The sequence below is a fragment of the Mytilus trossulus genome, chromosome 7 (assembly GCF_036588685.1).
Source record: "Mytilus trossulus isolate FHL-02 chromosome 7, PNRI_Mtr1.1.1.hap1, whole genome shotgun sequence".
Taxonomy (NCBI): domain Eukaryota; kingdom Metazoa; phylum Mollusca; class Bivalvia; order Mytilida; family Mytilidae; genus Mytilus; species Mytilus trossulus.
In genome coordinates this window covers 85,258,949-85,280,011 of record NC_086379.1, presented here as the reverse complement: position 1 = coordinate 85,280,011, position 21,063 = coordinate 85,258,949, and the positions used below count along the sequence as shown (strand labels likewise).

General features: G+C 30.9%; 1 protein-coding gene across 1 annotated transcript in view; it reads right to left on the bottom strand.

Moving 5' to 3' along the window:
- LOC134726053 (neuronal acetylcholine receptor subunit alpha-2-like) overlaps positions 1-21,063 on the bottom strand; it is an 84,607-nt gene that overhangs the window by 39,611 nt on the left and 23,933 nt on the right. The window contains exon 2 of the mRNA XM_063590448.1: positions 7,723-7,937. Within this exon, the coding sequence (XP_063446518.1) occupies positions 7,723-7,937 (215 nt within the window). The remainder of the gene's footprint in view (positions 1-7,722; positions 7,938-21,063) is intronic.

The window sequence follows — 21,063 nt, the reverse complement described above, 5'->3', positions numbered from 1 at the left end:
GATTCAGTTTTTTTATGCGCCGTTTTAATTAACGTTATATATATTTGTAGGTCAAACCATTTCTTGGAATTTGTGAAGCCTTTTGTGATAAATGGAGTATTTTAGTTTTTCCGATTGACCTTACCGATATCCATAATTTATTTTATAAACCAAATACCAAACACATGATGAAATAGCATATTCGTGCTCAAACTGTTTGTACACACGTGCGTAATAAACGGTCCATGGTTGAATGGTCATGAATTTCAATCGATTACACAGATGGCAATCAATATTGAACGTGGCACGTGTCGATAAATCATTAAATAAATTCGTTATTCTTAAAGATGTAATCATAGATGTAATATTACATCTATGATGTAATTCATATAAAATGTTGAATTATTTATTTGAATTAGTTTACTTCTATATTTCATGTCATTAGTGCCAATTATATCATATCGTCTGGTCCCTTGTACTTGCATCACATTTTATAAAAGTTTTCATCAGAATCAATTTCGATCACACAGATGAAGCTACAAAAAGTTGAAAAATATTTTCACGAGTCAAACAAGTAACGTGCTTTCTTTATCATGTTATACGCATGCGAGAATGTATTCTTAAAAATTCGAATAGAGTAAGACACAGAAAATGTAAAATAGGTAATCATTCAGTATACGATTAAACGAGAGACACAAATATATTTATTACTGAGCATCTTAATTCACAAATTGAAAATTCCCACCTTTTTATTGAACACCAAATTTAGAATGAATGAATCAAGTTATATTCAAATAAACATGTTTAAATAAACATATACTTATTGGTGACCTTCTGCTGTTGTCTCTTCTATGGTCGGGTTGTTGTCTCTTTGATACATTCCCCATTTCCATTCTCAATTTTATTTAGAAGTGTATGTTACAACTACAAGACTACCTGGCTGGTATATACCTCAGCGATTATAATTGAAATTTACTAAACACTCTTGTGAGCCATATGTCGTGACAGTCTTTTAGCATAATGTTTGTTTTATAGAAACAATAGGATAAAGCACATTTTTTGGTAGGTTTCGTGTTACTCAGTTTGTAGTCTATATAATGTTAGTGTAAACTGTTGTTTGTCTGTTGGTCTTTTTCGTCTCTATTTAATATGTCGTTGCGTTGTCAGTCTATTTTCGACTTGTGTGTTTTTCTCTATCTAATATGTCGTTGCGTTGTCAGTTTATTTTCGACTTATGTGTTTTTCTCTATTTAATATGTCGTTGCGTTGTCAGTTTATTTTCGACTTATGTGTTTTTCTCTATCTAATATGTCGTTGCGTTGTCAGTCTATTTTCGACTTATGTGTTTTTCTCTATTTAATTTGTCGTTGCGTTGTCAGTTTATTTTCGACTTATGTGTTTTTCTCTATTTAATATGTCGTTGCGTTGTCAGTTTATTTTCGACTTATGTGTTTTTCTCTATTTAATATGTCGTTGCGTTGTCAGTTTATTTTCGACTTATGTGTTTTTCTCTATTTAATATGTCGTTGCGTTGTCAGTTTATTTTCGACTTATGTGTATTTCTCTATTTAATATGTCGTTGCGTTGTCAGTTTATTTTCGACTTATGTGTTTTTCTCTATCTAATATGTCGTTGCGTTGTCAGTTTATTTTCGACTTATGTGTTTTTCTCTATTTAATATGTCGTTGCGTTGTCAGTTTATTTTCGACTTATGTGTTTTTCTCTATTTAATATGTCGTTGCGTTGTCAGTTTATTTTCGACTTATGTGTTTTTCTCTATTTAATATGTCGTTGCGTTGTCAGTTTATTTTCGACTTATGTGTTTTTCTCTATTTAATATGTCGTTGCGTTGTCAGTTTATTTTCGACTTATGTGTTTTTCTCTATTTAATATGTCGTTGCGTTGTCAGTTTATTTTCGACTTATGTGTTTTTCTCTATTTAATATGTCGTTGCGTTGTCAGTTTATTTTCGACTTATGTGTTTTTCTCTATTTAATATGTCGTTGCGTTGTCAGTTTATTTTCGACTGATGTGTTTTTCTCTATTTAATATGTCGTTGCGTTGTCAGTTTATTTTCGACTTATGTGTTTTTCTCTATTTAATATGTCGTTGCGTTGTCAGTTTATTTTCGACTTATGTGTTTTTCTCTATTTAATATGTCGTTCCGTTGTCAGTTTATTTTCGACTTATGTGTTTTTCTCTTTTTAATTTGTCGTTGCGTTGTCAGTTTATTTTCGACTTATGTGTTTTTCTCTATTTAATATGTCGTTGCGTTGTCAGTTTATTTTCGACTTATGTGCTTTTCTCTATTTAATATGTCGTTGCGTTGTCAGTTTATTTTCGACTTATGTGTTTTTCTCTATTAAATATGTCGTTGCGTTGTCAGTTTATTTTCGACTTATGTGTTTTTCTCTATTTAATATGTCGTTACGTTGTCAGTTTATTTTCGACTTATGTGTTTTTCTCTATCTAATATGTCGTTGCGTTGTCAGTTTATTTTCGACTTATGTGTTTTTCTCTATTTAATATGTCGTTGCGTTGTCAGTTTATTTTCGACTTATGTGTTTTTCTCTATTTAATATGTCGTTGCGTTGTCAGTTTATTTTCGACTTATGTGTTTTTCTCTATTTAATATGTCGTTGCGTTGTCAGTTTATTTTCGACTTATGTGTCTGCATGTCCCTAAGTATTGTTTGCCTCTCTTTTAAAGTTACAAATCGTTTGCCATTTAATGTAGTACTAATACGTCCAACTAGATAAAGAATTTGATAGGAATATTTAAGAGAACAGACATTAAAAACTATATTTTTATTCTATAACATCAGCAATAGCAGGTGTCTTAATGATTAAGTAAACAGAACAATAAAAATTAAATCCTAAAAAGCGCTTCGGACGAATAAAATTTATGACGTGTTCTTTTAATTTTTAAGTTAGTTTTTTTCTGAATTATTTTGTCCAAATATCAGGTTATTATCATATGTATGGAGTTTCATTAAAGACTTGCTTCCTTCAGAAAATGAAAGAACTAACATACGAAATATTTACCAAAGAAGGGAGCCATAACTTCATAAATTCATTCAGAAGTTTCACATCAAGAGACCAAATTATAGAGCTGACAATAACACCTTTTCCTTAACAGGCTTAGTATCACATTTCAAACAATTTATGTAAATAGTTAAACATAGACCATTTTGAAAATCCTATCAACATATAAATTTCATAAAAAAAAACATGCTTGTTTATTCATAAGTAAAAACACAAAAATACTGAACTCCGAGGAAAATTCAAAAAGGAAAATCAAAAATCAAAAGGCAAAATCAAAAGTCCAAACACATCAAACGAATGGATAACAACTGTCATATTCCTGACTTGGTACAGGCATTTTCTAATGTAGAAAATGGTGGATTGAACCTGGTTTTATAGCTAGCTAAACCTCTCACTTGTATGACAGTCGCATCAAATTCCATTACATTGTCAACGATGTATGAACAAAACAAACCTACTCAAAGAGTGAAAATGTCAAAAATAGGGGTACAGCAGTCAATATTGTGTTATCATCTTAATTTCACTATAAAAACAACAAATGTAACGAAGAATCACAAAAAGGCATACATCAAATTTAACATACTCGTTTTGCTTTTCTTGTACCACTTAATTTATATATATAAAGTCTACCCGTAATTGAAAGAAGGTTTTCATTGCTGGTGTAAAAATGCGCGTTTGAAATTCGTACAGGTAGACAAAAAAATAATTTTGTCGTTAAAAGTATGAACAAAACAAACATACTTGCATAACTATAAAAACAACAAATGTAACGAAGAAGCACAAAAAGGCATACATCAAATTTAATATACTAATTTTGCTTTTCTTATACCACTTAATTTATCTATATAAAGTCTACCCGTAAAGAATAGTAGTTTTTCATTGCTGGTGTAAAATTGCGCGTTTGAAATTCGCACAGGTAGACATAAAAATAATTTTGTCGTTCAAAGTATGAAGGTATACATATATGCATAGTCATGTAAAGTTGATATAACAAACAACAGACTCAACAGTAAATGTAATAATAATAAATAAATAAGGTGTGGTTCAAAGTATGACGGGATACATACGTACAGTATCATTTGTTTGATGAAAGATGTTTGACAAGAATAAAAGTGATACAAACGCAAACATTTTAATAATACTCTTTTGATAAAACTAAATGGGGTTGTACGTCAATTGCCTTGTAATATGTTTGATGATATCTTTTGTTTATGAATATATAATTCAAGCTAAAAATGTTTAGCTAAGACTGTATGTCTGGTTAATTTCACACTGTGTAAACTAGTTATTTGTGTTCGAATTTGATTGGAACTGATTCTGTCTCTTTTTCGACACGTGTATGCTTTACGATGACATGTTTTCGACACGTGTATGCTTTACGATGACATGTTTTTGTTTAAAATACATTTAACCTTACGACGTGTAACTGAAAAGCTTCAATTTCAAACAGAATCCGCTCATCAATGTCAGATGTTTAATGTTATACGCTCGTTGATAAGATTTATAAGATCCTTTACGTTGTAATTGATATTTGCACAATTTTAGTAATGGTATGATGCGTTTTCTTGCTTCAACGGCTTGAAACATTTGAATCTATCTCAGTAAGGCTTAAAACTGACAAAATGCTGTTTGCAATCGATAAAAATCCATGAATTATAAGTACAATCGAGAAATCCATTTAATACTGATGTCGTTTACCAACACAAAATAAATTTAGTATACAATTAATGGCGTCCGGTTATCATCAGTCTCTTTAATGTACAACTATGTAAAAACAACTTCATCTTAAAGTCATAAGAAACGAGTGACCGGTGAAAAATAATGTTCTTTCATTTCTTTAACCAATGCATACAAACATCATAAACTTAGTCTTCTGTGCACGAATTTATCATTTTCGTATAATCGTCAATATTTTTTCAATCGGTCAGTGTTGTTGTGAAAATATGGCAGGTAATTAAAGTTCGTGTTTGAAGCCGAAGTTTAACGATTGTCACCTGTTTGTCAACAATCGACAAAAAATCATCAAAAAAACATGGAAATTGAGCACGTGTTTAACATGTAGTTATAAGATAAATAGATAATAGTTTATTTTAAGAACATCCATGCGTATTGTGATCACCGGATTTTTACGAGATGGTTCACACTAAGGTCACTTTGCATACGGAAAATATGTCGGGGAAGGAAGCAATTTAAATAAAGTAAATTTCTTCTAAATACGAATAAATTAAAGAATTTTCTTCATAAAAAAGTATATGTACATAAGTTTTTATAATGAAAACTATCCATTGAGTTATAAAAAAACATATCCATTATTTTTTTTTTGATTTGAGGTTTCTTATGACTTTAATCTAAAAATATATGGTTACAAAAGTGCTTTTATGACAACTGCATTTTCCCAGTCAAGTTTAAATTGGTATTTCATTAATAATACGCAAACTAAACATTTTTCTGGTGTTTCTGTCACTTCAAATGTCAGAATTTTATCAATGATATGGTCAAATTGTTAAAATTGTCTTAAATCGCATATATAAGGTAGACGAAAATATTTCTGAATAATAAGTTTGAATATTTCTTTATTTTATAGAATAACTAGCTACCTCTAGGCATCTATAAGACTAGGATCTAATTAGAAATAAGCAAGTATATTGTTTAAATTTCAAAATTCATACATGGAACTGTATTATTGTTGAAAACAGTAAAAAATAAATAATTGCTGGAAATTAATCTAGTGTTGATAAGTTGAGTGGAAATTGGGCTAATATAGTTTGCCTTGCAACAGCCTACATACAGATGCTTCAAAAAGTTGTTGCAAAGGTTCTTTCATATTCACAGGGCGTGACCCTTTCAACCGAACTTGACTGAATGACTATGCAAGGCCTACGAAAAGTGAAAACGTTAGCTTTAGGTTTAATGTGAATATTTGATAAACTTGGAATCTATAATTGTCTAAAGATAAAGATCGATATATCTAATTAGAAACATCAAGCTGCGTATTCATAGATTGTAATGTCTTATCCTTAAATAAAGTTTATAACATCAAAGCAGCACAGGAAATATATGTCCAATGTTTCGCAAATTAATATGAAACATTATTGGAAAGACAATACTACAGTAAGAAAAGCATTTTTGTTTCTTTATTACAGTTAAAATGTTTTGATAACAAGAAAACTATATCATTTCCTTTGGAAGTATTTTTCATACATGAGTGTTCATGATTGAGTATTAATACAGTTTGCAATATTATTTTACGGTACATATTTGTTTTAATATTACTTGGTATACGCTTGAAAAAACATTTCATGAAGATAATAAAAAATAATAATAATAATAATTGAGTACATGAACAATAAAGAATCATCACAAATAGTAGGACATCAAATTCCAACATCAGTTCACTACTGTTGCTTCAATGTATTCTTTGTTAGTCTTCATCATACTTGAGTTTCAGTTAAATGTTTTAAATATTGTCTTTTATCGTTTCTTATGCAGTTTAAGTATTCTATCCCTTGACATAGAATTTTGTATACCACAGTGAATACTGCTGACTTGTTCTAATAATCAACAGCGCGATTGGGACAAGTTATGCAAAACACCTACATGTATGAAGTCTTTCGAAAATGAAAACAACACGAAATTAATGGCATACGTCTGCAGCGCCTTTCTGAATTACCTATCTTTAGGACCACTCATCATCAAATAGTTGGAAATTAAAAGGTTCAAGGAACCAAACCATTTGAGGAACTATATGACTAAAAGGACTTTAAAATAGCCAAATCAATCTAAAAGCAGACTTTGCTTGAGGGAGTTCAGGTCGAAGTTTCTTTATAATTTCAAAATTTATATACGACCAATTTTAGAAAGGTGTGTTATACATTATGTCAGTACTCAAGTATTGACTACAGGGCTCATGATTCCCTTGGTGATATATAGTCTACGAGCAGAGGTATCGACCAAAATCGTAAAATGCATTTCTACAATAGTAATTAGTAAAAATAGACATCAAGTTAAGACTGAGCAATATGTGCCTACCTTTGATTGCTACTCTGTTTACAAGGTGATAACAATAATGCATTTCGTATGGAAATTTTTGGAACATCAGTTTATGTAGTTGCGTGTTTTTCTAGGCTTAAATCAAAATCATTATTTTCTTTGAAATAAAGGCAACAATAGTATATCAGTGATCAAAAGTCACCAATCGATTGAGAATGAACAAAACAGGGTTACAAACCAAACCAATAGAAACACACAAACTATAAGAGGAAAACAAAGGAACTGCAGAAACACCGTAGTGCAACAAAAACAAACGCCAACACACATAGAAACTGACTAGGTACATGACATTTAAACAAAAATGGTTGGTTGAACCTGGCTTAATGTCATGCCAAACCTCACGCTTATTAAGTATTCCATTTTATTTTGGTGAGATGGGAGAGGGGGTACTGATGACAGAGGATGGTACTGTCATCATTGTAATATTCATTGGGTTCAGTGTTAATCCTTCTCCATGTTGTCTGTCTTTTTAGTAGTTTCCTAGATTTCTTTTTTTTCACCTTAATGCAATTTCTCATCTCTTCTTAAACTAAACTGAAACGTTTACTAAATATTTTGGCCTCGAGCATCACTGAAGAGACATGTTTTGTCGAAATGCGCATCTGGTGCAAGAAAATTGGTACCGTTAATTTTATTACTATATACTTACGAAAGTCAACCAAACATTTGTTTCTAGTACTTGATTTTTTTCATCCACATCGAGAATCTGTATAAGTGACATACCAAACTCTACATCTATACTCTCGTCGGTCTTCATTACCGGTCGTCCTATTCTACCAAACTGGGCATACCGGTCCAGCAGTGCTTTAATCAACTGTTTTTCTGTCGAGGCGAATGTATTGTTATCTAATGCAGCTGTCAAATCTACAAAATATAACAATTTTGTAAATTACTAATCCTTGCATGACTTGTTTTTTGTATATGTTGTGTTAAATTATCATCAATGCGATCTACAAAGGCAAATGAATCATCCTTTCATGAAGTGTTTTATGTGAAATTGTCATCTGATGTATATGTCATATTTACAAAAGCTATTTTATAATTATATATTCCCTAATGTCGGGTATTAGGTATGTAGTGTTATCTGGCGTAGCTGTAATGGTTTCGTATGAAGAGAATCAAACTTTTTCTTAATTTCCTATATTTTGTCAGACAAACCCAGACAAATCTTTAGTTTGACATACATTTCGGTTTTCAAACATGTCGATCTTGACAAAATTGTGAAACTTTTTATTGAGAAATAACATGAATAGTATTGACTTGAATCCCAAAGTAGAAAAAAAAACTAAATTAGGTAGAACTTTTCGAATTTACGCTAAATGTACAGTGAATAAGTTATGTGCGTTGGCGTTTGATTTTGTTGTACTTCTAGTGCGGTGACTGAAGGCAGATTTTTTCGAATTTAATCTCCCCACCGAACACACACCTATATAATATATCGTTGGAAAGAGGAAATCGTGATCTATAGTAATATGCCTGTCGTCAGGACCTGATATGGTCACATATTTTACAAATTGAGGTCAAAGGTCATATGTAAAATACTGTGAAAATTTAGGAGGGTTTCAATTTTGACATTTTTTTCTATTTCTAAACTGTACCTAAATACAAATGATACTGTTTTTGCTTAAGTAATGTTCATTATTATACATAAACCTAAATCATTTAGATTTTTTTATAAAAAAAAATACTAAAACGACGTTTAATAAACAAAACTTCAAAAATCAAGTTTTCAACCTATAAAATGTTTTGAGCACCTTAACCTTATGAAAAATCGATTTCAGGTAAAAAATTAAGTGTCATGCAAGACAATACTTTAAAATTATTTTTTAAACTATCATATTGGGTGAGGTATGAAACCAAAGCAATAGAACTCTACAGTCAAATATGACTTCAAATTGAATTTGCGGATACTTCATGTTTTTTATAGACTACTCATTGCTTTTGTGGGGTTTTTCACAATTATTACTGCTTGCATAATATTATCTGTTGTTACATGTATTTTACTCTGGTTAAAATCTATTACATTATAGCTTTAGTACCTATATCCCCCCTTTTTGCCCTTGCAATGTACCACAAACTTCAAAAGTATTCCATATGAGAAAAAGAAGATGTGATATGATTGCAAATGAGACAACTCTTCAAATGAGACATAAATTTACAATTATAGGTCCCGTACGGGCTTCAAAAATGAGTCAAAGTTATACTGCATAGTATTCAATTCCCGAAATGAACACTACATTACCGTCTCGTGACTTGAAACAGACACATACAGAATGTGCCGGGGTTTAGCTTTTTTACGGGTGCGCCAACACTCCCCTAACCTGGGGGCTGGGACTGTGTGTATCAGTGCAACAAGCTACCAAATCAACCTTTATATCCATCTTCTTCATTGTCATCAGCCGTCACAAGACATTTTTTAATATTTCTATACATTTTACTCATGACCACAGGTCTGCACTTGAAAGGTTCTGCTCAAAGCAAACACGTTATTTTGAGTTTTTCTTTACAAGTGCAGACAAGGTATTGTAGGAAGTCCGAAGACATTTGTTCCTAAAAAAAACACCAGCTTCAAACCATTCCTATAAATTCATCCAAGATTTAACAGATATCTAAAAGGAGGGTTTAGGAAGGTGTGATGACAACCATATGCTTGTCTGCAAATTAAAGATGCTGGGGAAACATACGAGACATACACACTATCATGAATTCGCTCAATTTCATGGTTGGCAACACATTAGATAACGTCGCACTTCACTTTAAGAAGCATAAAATCCATTTGCATTCACAGTTTGAACAGGGTGTTTTGAACTAAACTCATGGTACATTTGTGAAGCCAATTCTAAATGAAAAGGAGTAAAAAGAAAATTGCCACACAAACAATTGACTCAACAATTGATTAGCATTTATGCAATTTCTCTGGTGCCATTTCCTGAGAAAAGTCTTGGCTGTATGCAGTTTTATCGAGTAACCATAAAATGAATTGCAATAAATACGAAGGCATTGACTGAATGGAAGTAGGAAGAAACAATTCATCCGAAGTTGGGTTTTCTTCTGTAGAGTTTCGATGTCTTTTCTAAATATACTTGCAGCGGAATGAAATATCTGTCCGTGATTTGTATCTATTACAGTTGACATTGCGATTTTGAGGTCAGTTTTCAATTGACTAGCAGCAGATATGGCATCTCAAACAGTTATTTTGCTACTGAATATTATGTTATATTTGCCTTCAACTTGTTGAAGTTGTTTGACAGCTGTATTTCTATAGAAATCAATGAGTTTCGACTGCATTTTATAAGTAGAATATTTTATATTAGAATCAGCCGGAAGGAAAGATCTATGATATTTATCAAGTAACGGTGTCATAAGGAATGACCATTAAATCATTATCAATAGCCAAAATGAAATTAGTAAAAGCAGTATCGTGATCTGAGATATCTGCTTCCGCGGGTTTGGATTTTATTTTCTTTTTTCTTTTTTAGCAAATTATTTGCAATGCAAACAAAATGACAGAGTGCTTGAAGTTTAAAAGTTGGACGGGAAACTATTTCAACCTTAACTTTGACTGACACGGATAAATCATTTTTAATACGCTCATCTGATTCAAGCTTGAGTAGTTTTTGATCTTTTGAAAATGTTTTGTTCCAACAAAATAAAAGCGCTCCAGTTGAACGACTGCATTCTAGAACGCCTACAAATACCCGAAACTAAGGGACAACAGATAATTGTATGTCGTCATTGAATATCAGAGATAAGAAGCTTCTTTGCTCTAAAAAGGGGAACACATATGTTTACTAGTGTAACTTTTGTAGCACGAACGATGATAATCTGCCTTCACGGAGTTCTTCAAATTAACATGTTTACCTCATCCAATCTTTTATCCAATGCAGATACAAAAATCGACTTCCCTATACTGGTAAATTAAAATTTCAGTCGAACTTTTTTGGGGGGCATATTATTTAAGCACTGCATAAAATTTAACGACTTTTGTCTGTTCTTTGGACTTAATGGAGCAAGTTGCAACGGACTTGACATATCACGGAATATTTACTGAAACTATCCGTCAATTATTTTGATTTTACAATAACACTTTTTTTAATGGTTTATAAGAAAAAATCATAGAATATAAACATAAACATACAACGTATGTGGCATATATCAGTGCACTTTGATAATTATGTGTGTATATAATAGCGAAAAAGGTAGTAATTTCATATATCAGTTGAGAGCAAATTATTGACTAATACACAAAAAGTGACGGAAGGCAAGTGATTGAGTTCCGTGTTGAAATTAAAGTTTTTTACTCATTCTTTTTCCATTGACTTCTTAAGGTTTTTTTCATATTTTGGTTCCGAAATTTTGATCACTTATTAGTTTTATGAAATACTATATGCTTAAAATATAATGGGATAATCTTTATTACTACTATGAAGAAGAAGCTAAAGTTTGTGTCCAAATTTGCATTAAAATTACCACAATTTAAAACAGTCAAACTTCGCAAATTTTATAGATTAGAAGAAAATAAAGTACTGAATAGAATATTTTGACATATAAACATAGCTTCAGGAAAAACTATTTCAATTAAATGTAGACAAACAGACACAATTTTTCATTTTGAAAAAGGGGGGTTGAAACTCTCCAATATACTACTAGTCATTAAAACGACTTTTTAGAAAAATGTGACCGTACGAAATTATGACGACAGGGCAAAAACGAAAGAAGACATATTTGTCTTTAAGTTAAGACCATTTTTAGCCGTGTGTTATTTGGGGAGATTAAACTCGCGATCTAGACGACTTTTTACACTTCTGTCACCGCACTATTCGGTATTCCTGCTGTTCCTCTCCTTTGTATTCCTCTTATTGTTGATGTGTTTCCCTTGGTTTTGGTTTGTAACCCGGATTGTTTTCTTCTCATAAATTTATGACTTTTGAACACCGGTATACTACTGTTGCCTTTATTTATGTCACAGACTTTAGTAAACTTTGGCATGTTGGGTTTGTTGTATGAAAATTGAGAAATATACTTTAAATTTAAGATATGTTGTTAAGAATTTTCATAGAAGGGAAATACAATCTGCAATAAATGCCCTTAATTTTATCTTTAAATCAATAAATCTCTAATAGAAATACAGATATAAATCTGTTCATTTTGTTTTAAATCGTTCAAGACAGGGAGGTCATAACATTTCTAAATAAAAAAAAGGGGTCTTAAATAGATTTTTTTTTCGTTATGAATTATGAATTGATTCCTTTTAAAATAAATGCGTAAATATTGTTGATATTAGCATTTCGAAAGAATAATAATGAAATAAATTAAAAAGTAAATAATACGCCCAGTTCTAACGTTAAAATCAAAAATCACTTACTCGAAAAGTGTTTTGGGTTCGTACTGGCTTACAAAGGAGCAAATAATAAGGTGGTGGTATGACGTAAATACTACATGGAAATTGTTTAGAGAATGATATTATACATTCAACTATATTCAAGGCCGTACGCTCAACAGGGTCATTTGGTAAATAGTCATGCCGCACCCAAAGCTCAGCTTAGGTCTGCTCTGTATATTTGAAGGTCCAATTGCGTTTTAGTTACATACACAGGGGTAAACAAATACCGGTATTGACATGATATTTTTTCGTTAAAAATAAAAAAATGTTCTAAATGTACTGATCAAATTGACCCAAAGTTAATTATTTTAAATACAATCAAGTATTCATAGCAATAACTATCCGTTCCAAGATTTGGATATTCCATTGTTACACCGGACACTCTTCTTCTTTTTGACAGGTTGAAACAGCCTTGATGTGTTTAATTGTCCCATCTCGTTCTACAACCCCATGTATGTAGTGACTTTTTTTTATTTCAGTGAGTAATATCTATGTTTCTCTGATGGTATCTTGTAATGATAAGAATAGGATCATTATATCCCAGATGGGGTTTCTAAAAGAGGGAGAAATATACCAGAGGAACAGTCAAAACTCACAAATCGAAAACAAACTGACAACGCCATGGCTAAAAATGAAAAAGACAAACAGACAAACAGACAAACGACAGCAAAAAGAAATAAAACAGAAAACCAAAGACTGAGCAACACGAACCCCACCAAAAACTGTGGATGATCTCAGGTGCTGCGGAAGGGTAAGCTGATCCTGCTCCAAATGTGGCACCGGTCGTGCTGCTCATGTTATTACAAACCCGGTAAATAGTCTTAGTCGTTAGGTTACATTCATGAAAAGGGAAGGGAATCAACTTACTGTGAAATATTGAACTGATGGTTTGTTTTGCACTATTGCTGTTTCTTAATGGTAAATGGTAAAGATTGGTATATTCCCTTGAAGTGTCTTTGTTTTGTGATGGTGCATTCCCGGTCTTGTTTCTTTATATTTAAAGAGAAATAGTGTGTTTACTAATTTTGTCTTCAGAAGGTACTCATTAACTCTGTATTTTCCTTGTACATTTGTATGTAAAGAATTTGTATGTTAATCAAAGTAAATGTATTATAAAAGATTACAATGATCAGTACAAACTTGAATAATAAATTAAATATACATTTTTCGTAGTTATATATCTGAATCCTAACATCCAAGAAAATGTCTATTCAGACAGAAAACAAAATGTATGGAAACCTTGTTAAATATTCAACAAATTACAAACTTTACAACTTTCGACGTAATAAAATGTATTTTCCTGGTACAGCGAACATTTGATAGCCTTCCGTTTACCGATTCGGACAGAATGCAATAAAACTTCGGCGAATCGATTCTTAGTTTTGGTAAATGGTGTTTTATTGTCCAATGTTAATCTGATCCGATCTGTATCCACGTTCTTATAATCTATTTATTTCTTTACAATCTGCCAATTACTCTTACTATACCACTTCAAATTGCTTTTTAGGGAAGCTCGATTATGACGCCGATATGGCTTTCGTATACCATTAGCGATTTATTACTTCTAAATTGTCTTGTTTTCTCTAGATCTTTTCGAATCATTTACTTCTGTAATTGAACAATATCATTTTTCATAAGATTTTGATGTTACAAAATAATGAAGGCGGCTCATTGAGATGCGAGGAACGAAAATGCAAAATTCATTTGATTCATATACCACAATTACGTTCGCTTGAATAGTGAATAAGTTTCTCGACTTGTTATTGATCATACTTGACAGAGTATTTAACCGGTTTTCATCTCGAAGTTAAATGTCTGCTCTTATAGCACAATTAAATTTTCATTATAACGTAGTGATCCTTCTAAAACTTGCAACATATATTAAAGTAATATAAGCTTAAAAACTGAAAGTTTCAGTGTATATCAACGGCAGGAATCTCCAGACGAAAACAAACATTGATTGAACATAATAAATATAACAGAATAAAACTGTACGTTTCCAATAAACTCTGATAAATTTGTCTTATAGTATTTCAACATGTTATCAAAGCGCTAAAAGGTTTTCAATATCAATTTTGATGTAGAATACAACAATGACAGTGAACCTTGAATTTCCAATAACAAGAGGATAGACAGGGTTAATTTTGTTTCAGTGTTTGCTAGTTGATCAAACACTGAGAATGGATTTAAAACCAATATAAAATAGGTTAAAACGGTTAAATACTTGAAGACAGTAAAAACATCTGCAGAAATTATATTATTTGTGTGTAAAGAGTAATACATCTGCAGACATTATATTAAAGGTTGTAAAGAGTAATACATCTGTAGAAATCATCAATAGGTTTATAGACAGTAGTACCTGTGCAGAAAGTAAAATATAATTGAAGAATTATTACACAAGTAAACAGTGAAAGATATGTTATTTTCTACATTAGAAAATGCCTGTACCAAGGCAAGAATATGACAGTTGTTATCCATTCGTTTGATGTGTTTGGACTTTTTATTTTGCCTTTTGATTTTGGACTTTCCTTTTTGAATTTTCCTCGGAGTTCAGTATTTTTGTGTTTTTTATTCACATGTGTAGAAAGTACACTATACTAATGCTAAAAAAGAAATGATACATATGTAGATATTATTATAAAACAAAATGCATAGAATGTAATTTAATGTAGATGTAAGTCTAAGACGGAATATAGAATATTTTGCCTCAATTCAGTCTTAATATAATGTAACTAAAAGTATTGGGCAACTCTTCTGTATCCAAATGTCGCAAAAAATTGTCAGATTCAGTAAAGAATAAACATAAAAAAGGCATAAAAGATATCTGGAGGGTTTGATTTCTAACATGAAATAACTAATTAAGTATGCATTTAGGAAATAAAAATAAAAAAGGGATCACCGTATAGGTATAACTTGTTATATAAAAATACTTGAATGAACTTCATCTTTCATAATCTCCTCTTTAGATGATAAAGATTTAAAAGTTTGAATGATGTATGTTATAGAAAAAACCAATCATTAGAAACATTCATCAATTTTGTTTTATTCAAATAGAAAGTCTTAAAAATAAATTCTATTTTTCAATCAACTTTGATAATTTCTTTTGACATTCAAATGTTTGAAGACAGTTGAAAGTAGATATGCAGGTATTTTGTGATAAACATGTGTATGACATAGACATTTAAAGTAAACCATGCCATTGTATTGGGTGCTAAAAGTAGAACGTTTGCATTTAATGATTGTATGCGTATTGAAGGCGTATGAAAAGTAATGCATGTGTATTAAATATGTCCTCTCTGAATAAGTAACCAAATAAAATATATCTTGAATATAAAATATGATCTATCGAATTATACATATTACCGGATTTGTACTTATACATGGTAAACATGACAAATGCCACATATGGAGCAGGATTTGCTTACCGTTCCAGAGCACCTCAGATCACCTGGGTTTTCTGTTTTATCAGTCTTTATATTTGTATGTTATAATTTGTATACGGTTGTTTGTTTTATGGTCTGTTTCTTTTCTGTGTCATTGCGTTGTCAGTTCATTCGACTAAAGAGTTTGCATGTCTCTTTTAGTATTTTTCTCTTTCTCTTGTAAGCATGGCAAATAATTCACGTAAAGTTATATAGATGCATAGGCTTGAGATTGCGAGTATCGCTTAGTCCATTCAGATATGATTATTTTTTTATATATATTTTTTCAGTACGAGACTTCAATGTGAATATTTGATATGAGGTTCGAAGCAGTCAAACTAAATACATAAGGAGAGTTTTTAGTCTTTATTTTTGGACTTTTTCGATTGTTTTTATACGATGCAGGATAAAAATGTTTGTCCTTTATCAACCAATTTGCTGTTCATAGAAGATTTCAACAACTCATCGCCAAATCTTGAGAAGATTTTAGATTTCTTTTCCTATAGATTGAGACCAAAATAATACAATGATTGATTTAGATAAAAGTTTGCATTTTGCCGCTATTCTTGACAAATTTAATATATCGAACAAAAGTTCAATAATATATCAATAATTTTGGCAGATATTTTCAATTTTTTTACCTATAGAATTAATTTAGCATTCTAGATTCTCTTTAACGGCACCTAACTACATACTTATGAACTATAATGATGAACGACTAATGCCATGCAATATTCTTTCATATTCACTATCATGTCATTCATTATATAAGATATTATTATATAGCTCCAAGTTTTGTTGTACAATTGCTTTGAGCGTAAAAAGCAAGAGAATGGCACAGCAAATGACAATTGATGGAACTCTTTCTACATTTATCATCAATGCCAAATACATATAATTACTGTATATGTTTATATACTTATGATTTAATTAATGATTCCCAACACAGCTTTTGTGAAAATATAGTCACGTCGTTAACACGCTTATGTATGATATATTTAGGGTAATTCGACAGAAAATCAATTTGTACAAAAATCTATTACACTGAAAGTTGTACATTAATGATATGTTTCACTTTCAAAGATTTTCCAAATTTATCTTTAAAATATAATAATCTCTTAGGGCCATCATCATCGCTTGTAGTACTCTATCAACAGAATTTAATAACGTTTCAATCACTGAGTCCAATCATTGTCACTGATTCTTTTATTCCCTATAGAGTTGTGTGTAACAAATTATCTCTTTCAACACAAGGACGATAGAATAAAACAAACCGAACTGCGGAAAAGTTCACTACTTCATTATATCGTTCAATATAAGGTTATCAAGAGAAACAATGAAACCTCCCTTTCTTATTCTGTCATCCAGATTGCATCGAAAGGATCAAAGGAATATTTATCAAAGGTACCAGGATTATAATTTAGAAACGAAACTAGCATTATTCTTTCTTTTTTGTAATATGTCAAAATTATCAGCGGGTATATACTAATAGTGAGTAACAATTTAAAGCAACTTTCTTGTCTTTCAAAACAATAGTTTTGATTGAACTATTACAATACATATTCTCGGTATTTGATAATATCTGATACTTTTGAAGAAAGAATTAAGTGAAATAAATCATTAAGTGTGTATTCAGACAATGAACATAGAAGGGCAAGTCATGTATTAAATCATAAATCAATATGATGAGCATGACCAAGTCAGTGAGGTTTTTAATAATGGTAATGCTTGTATAAAGGACAGAACTGGACCGGTCTTTAATTTTGGCAATTCGATACTTAAACAACAAATAAAGCTGTTCTAGTCAATTAATGAAACAAGTCAATGCTTAAATAACAAAGAGCATTGACTATCCATTGTTAATTGTATCTCTCAAATATTATAACAGAGTAAAACAAACAATGTATATCGTAGGATTTGTCAAGAGTTATCAAAGGTACCAGGATTATAATCTAATACGCTAGACGCTCGCTTCGTCTAATTAAGACTCGTCTGTGACGCTCAGATCAAAATAGTTATAAAGCCAAAGGAAGTAAAAATATGATGAGTACAAGTGGTGTGACAGGATCCGAATAATACAACGGAAAGTGGTTCACATAGAACCTTTTTTGCATTCAAACTACAGTTTTTGACATTGATATGGTATTTCGTATGAGGATGAATTATCACTACACGATGTGTCGTTTGTCTCAGCTTTTAACATAGACATGGTGTTTCGTATTAAGCTGAATAATCATAACATGTTGTGTCGATTGTCTCAGCTTTTGACATTGATATGGTATTTCGTATGAGGATGAATTATCATAACACAGTGTGTCGATTGTCTAAGCTTTTGACATTGACATGGTATTTTGTGTGAGGATGAATTATCATAACATGTTTTGTCGATTGTCTCAACTTTTGACATTGATATGGTATTTCGTATGAGGATGAATTATCATAACACAGTGTGTCGATTGTCTAAGCTTTTGACATTGACATGATATTTTGTATGAAAAAGAGGGACGAAAGATACCAGAGGAACAGTCAAACTCATAAATCGAAAATTAACTGACAACGCCTGGCTAAAAATGAAAGAAGACAAACAGACAAACAATAGAACACACGACACAACATAGAAAACTAAAGAATAAGCAACACGAACCCCACCAAAAGATAGGGGTGATCTCAGGTGCTCAAGAAGGGTAAGCAGATTCTGCACCACATGTAGCACCCGTCGTGTTGCTTATGTTATAACAAATCCGGTAAAAACGTCTAATTCGGTAGGTCACATTCATGAAAGGGAAGGGGGTTGTATTTTCGACGTAAGAAACATATCCGATATCATTTTGAAACGGTTATTTCATAACGGTCTACCAACTCGTGATGGCGTCCGTAAAAAAGAAAAAGACAAATAAAAGTTAAAAATTACAGATTGTATTACTTTCACATTTTGTGACATACATTAATCTAGTAGTTCGGCATACTCCATCAATCGTTTGCTGATTATAAAATGGTTGCATTTTTACATTTTATCACATACATTTTTTGAAGTAGGTCGGTTTACTCCACATTATGTTTTAATCAGTATAGAATGGATATTTTTCACTTTAATCTCATGCATTTATTAAGAACGTCAACTTTCTTCATGCGTCTTTTTATCTGTACGGAATTATTGCTTTATACATTTTATCCCATACAGTTATTACGGAGTTCAGTATGTCCTACATTTCTTGTTAATAGTAATGAATGGTTTCATTTTACAATTAATCACATACATGAGTAAAATAGGTCGGTATACTCATCATGTCTTTTGATCAGTACAGATAAGTTGCAATTCACATTTTATCACATAGAGTTTGTACTACTTTCGGTATAGATGAAATTTCTTTCTATCGATACAGAATTGTCGTATTTCTACATTTCATCACAAACTTTAATAAATGGCTTCGGTTTATTCCACATAACCTTTCATCGGTAAGTTATGGATCCATTTTACATTTTATTACGTACGTTGATCTTTTATCTTTTCTTGAATAATAAGTTTTTAATTTTATTTATTGTATGTGGTATCAAATGTTTTAAAACTGGAAGTATGACTGAAATCAATGATTTTGTAATGCTAATTGTGTTTGAGACTATATTAGTAGTTGCTTGTTTCTGGACAATGATTTTGTAATGCTAATTGTGTTTGAGACTATATTAGTAGTTGCTTGTTTCCATATTGGGAATCTTTTGTATCTTTGTATTAATATTGCGACCATGTTTTATTTTTACCTGAACACGAACTTAGATTGTTTTATTTATATATTCTTTTCTGTTCTTCATAAATCTTATAGTATATGAAACAAATTATATTGATTTAGTAATGCTATTTGTTTGATAAACATTTTATTCATATTGAGATTAAATACAAATTGCTCAAAATCAGGAATATATTTCCTTTTTATGTCTATTATTTGTTGAAATTTCAATAATATCAGGTAAAATTTATTAGGTTTATTTATATATCGACCGCTGTACCGCAAAGTAATGAACAATACCCGATCGGCTTATGTTCTAGGTTACTATATATATGGATTTATAACAAAGAATGGAAATTGAAAGAAATAAGATTTCATAAACTGTTAAAAAAATCAATATCAATTGAAAAAAAATGGTATTCTGTATACATTTAATCCTTATAGAACAGTGTATCAAGACAGAAAGGACACATGACATTACGCTGTTATTTATTACTATGATAGCATAATATCGAAAGTTTAACGTGTTCGTATTCAAATAATATTCATTTAATTTGAAATTGAAAAGTTATCTCAATTCCATGTTTAACTTGTTATATTGTAAATGACTATTCTAACCAACTGCGGATACATTAATTATGTTATAACTTATACTAAAAATAGTTTGCTTTCTTTTCTTTTCATTGTTTTGAAAGTGCTTGCATTTGATTGTAATTATGAAGTTATGAATTTTCTAAACTTGTTTTGTTTTTTCTCTTCGTTTCAAAATTTAACTTATAGTCAGTTGCAATTTTTAATTGTTTCAAGCTGTTAAACGTGTTTCAGGACAATTAATTTGAAGACATTCTTTGTTTTGAACTGTGATCAGGAATACACGATAATCCTTAGAGAGAAAATGATTTACATTCTTCCTGATATCTGTTACGGAGAAAGAAAATGTTCATTCTTGGTCGACGTCTAGTGATATTGTCTTTGTAAATGGTTCTACTACGATTGTCTTGAAAAAAAATTAGAAATTTTCTAATTCTTTTTCAAGACAATCGTACAAATAAATGCGCACTTGTGTAATCCAACATACAAAACCATATCATTTGAATTTAATGTGATGTTGGAGAATCATAAGTGCTTCGTGGCTTCAATGAACATTATATCGAACAATAGATCAACTTATCTTGTTTGTATTTGATACCCAAACATTCCGTACAAACAACGATAGATTACTGGCTCATCTGCCTCTCTCAGTTCGACAAAAGAATTGTCCATTAGATCAGATTATTTCCGCAGCAAAAGATAATCGTCAGAAATACTGTGAAAATGTTTACCTGCGTAGTGGTATTAACCATAATTATTTGGATTATAAAAAACTTTATTATAAAGAACTTGTGAATTAATTTAAATCTCAATCTTTCTCTGAAATTAGTTGGATATTAAAAAAAAGGTCCAACGAAATAATCCACAATGAT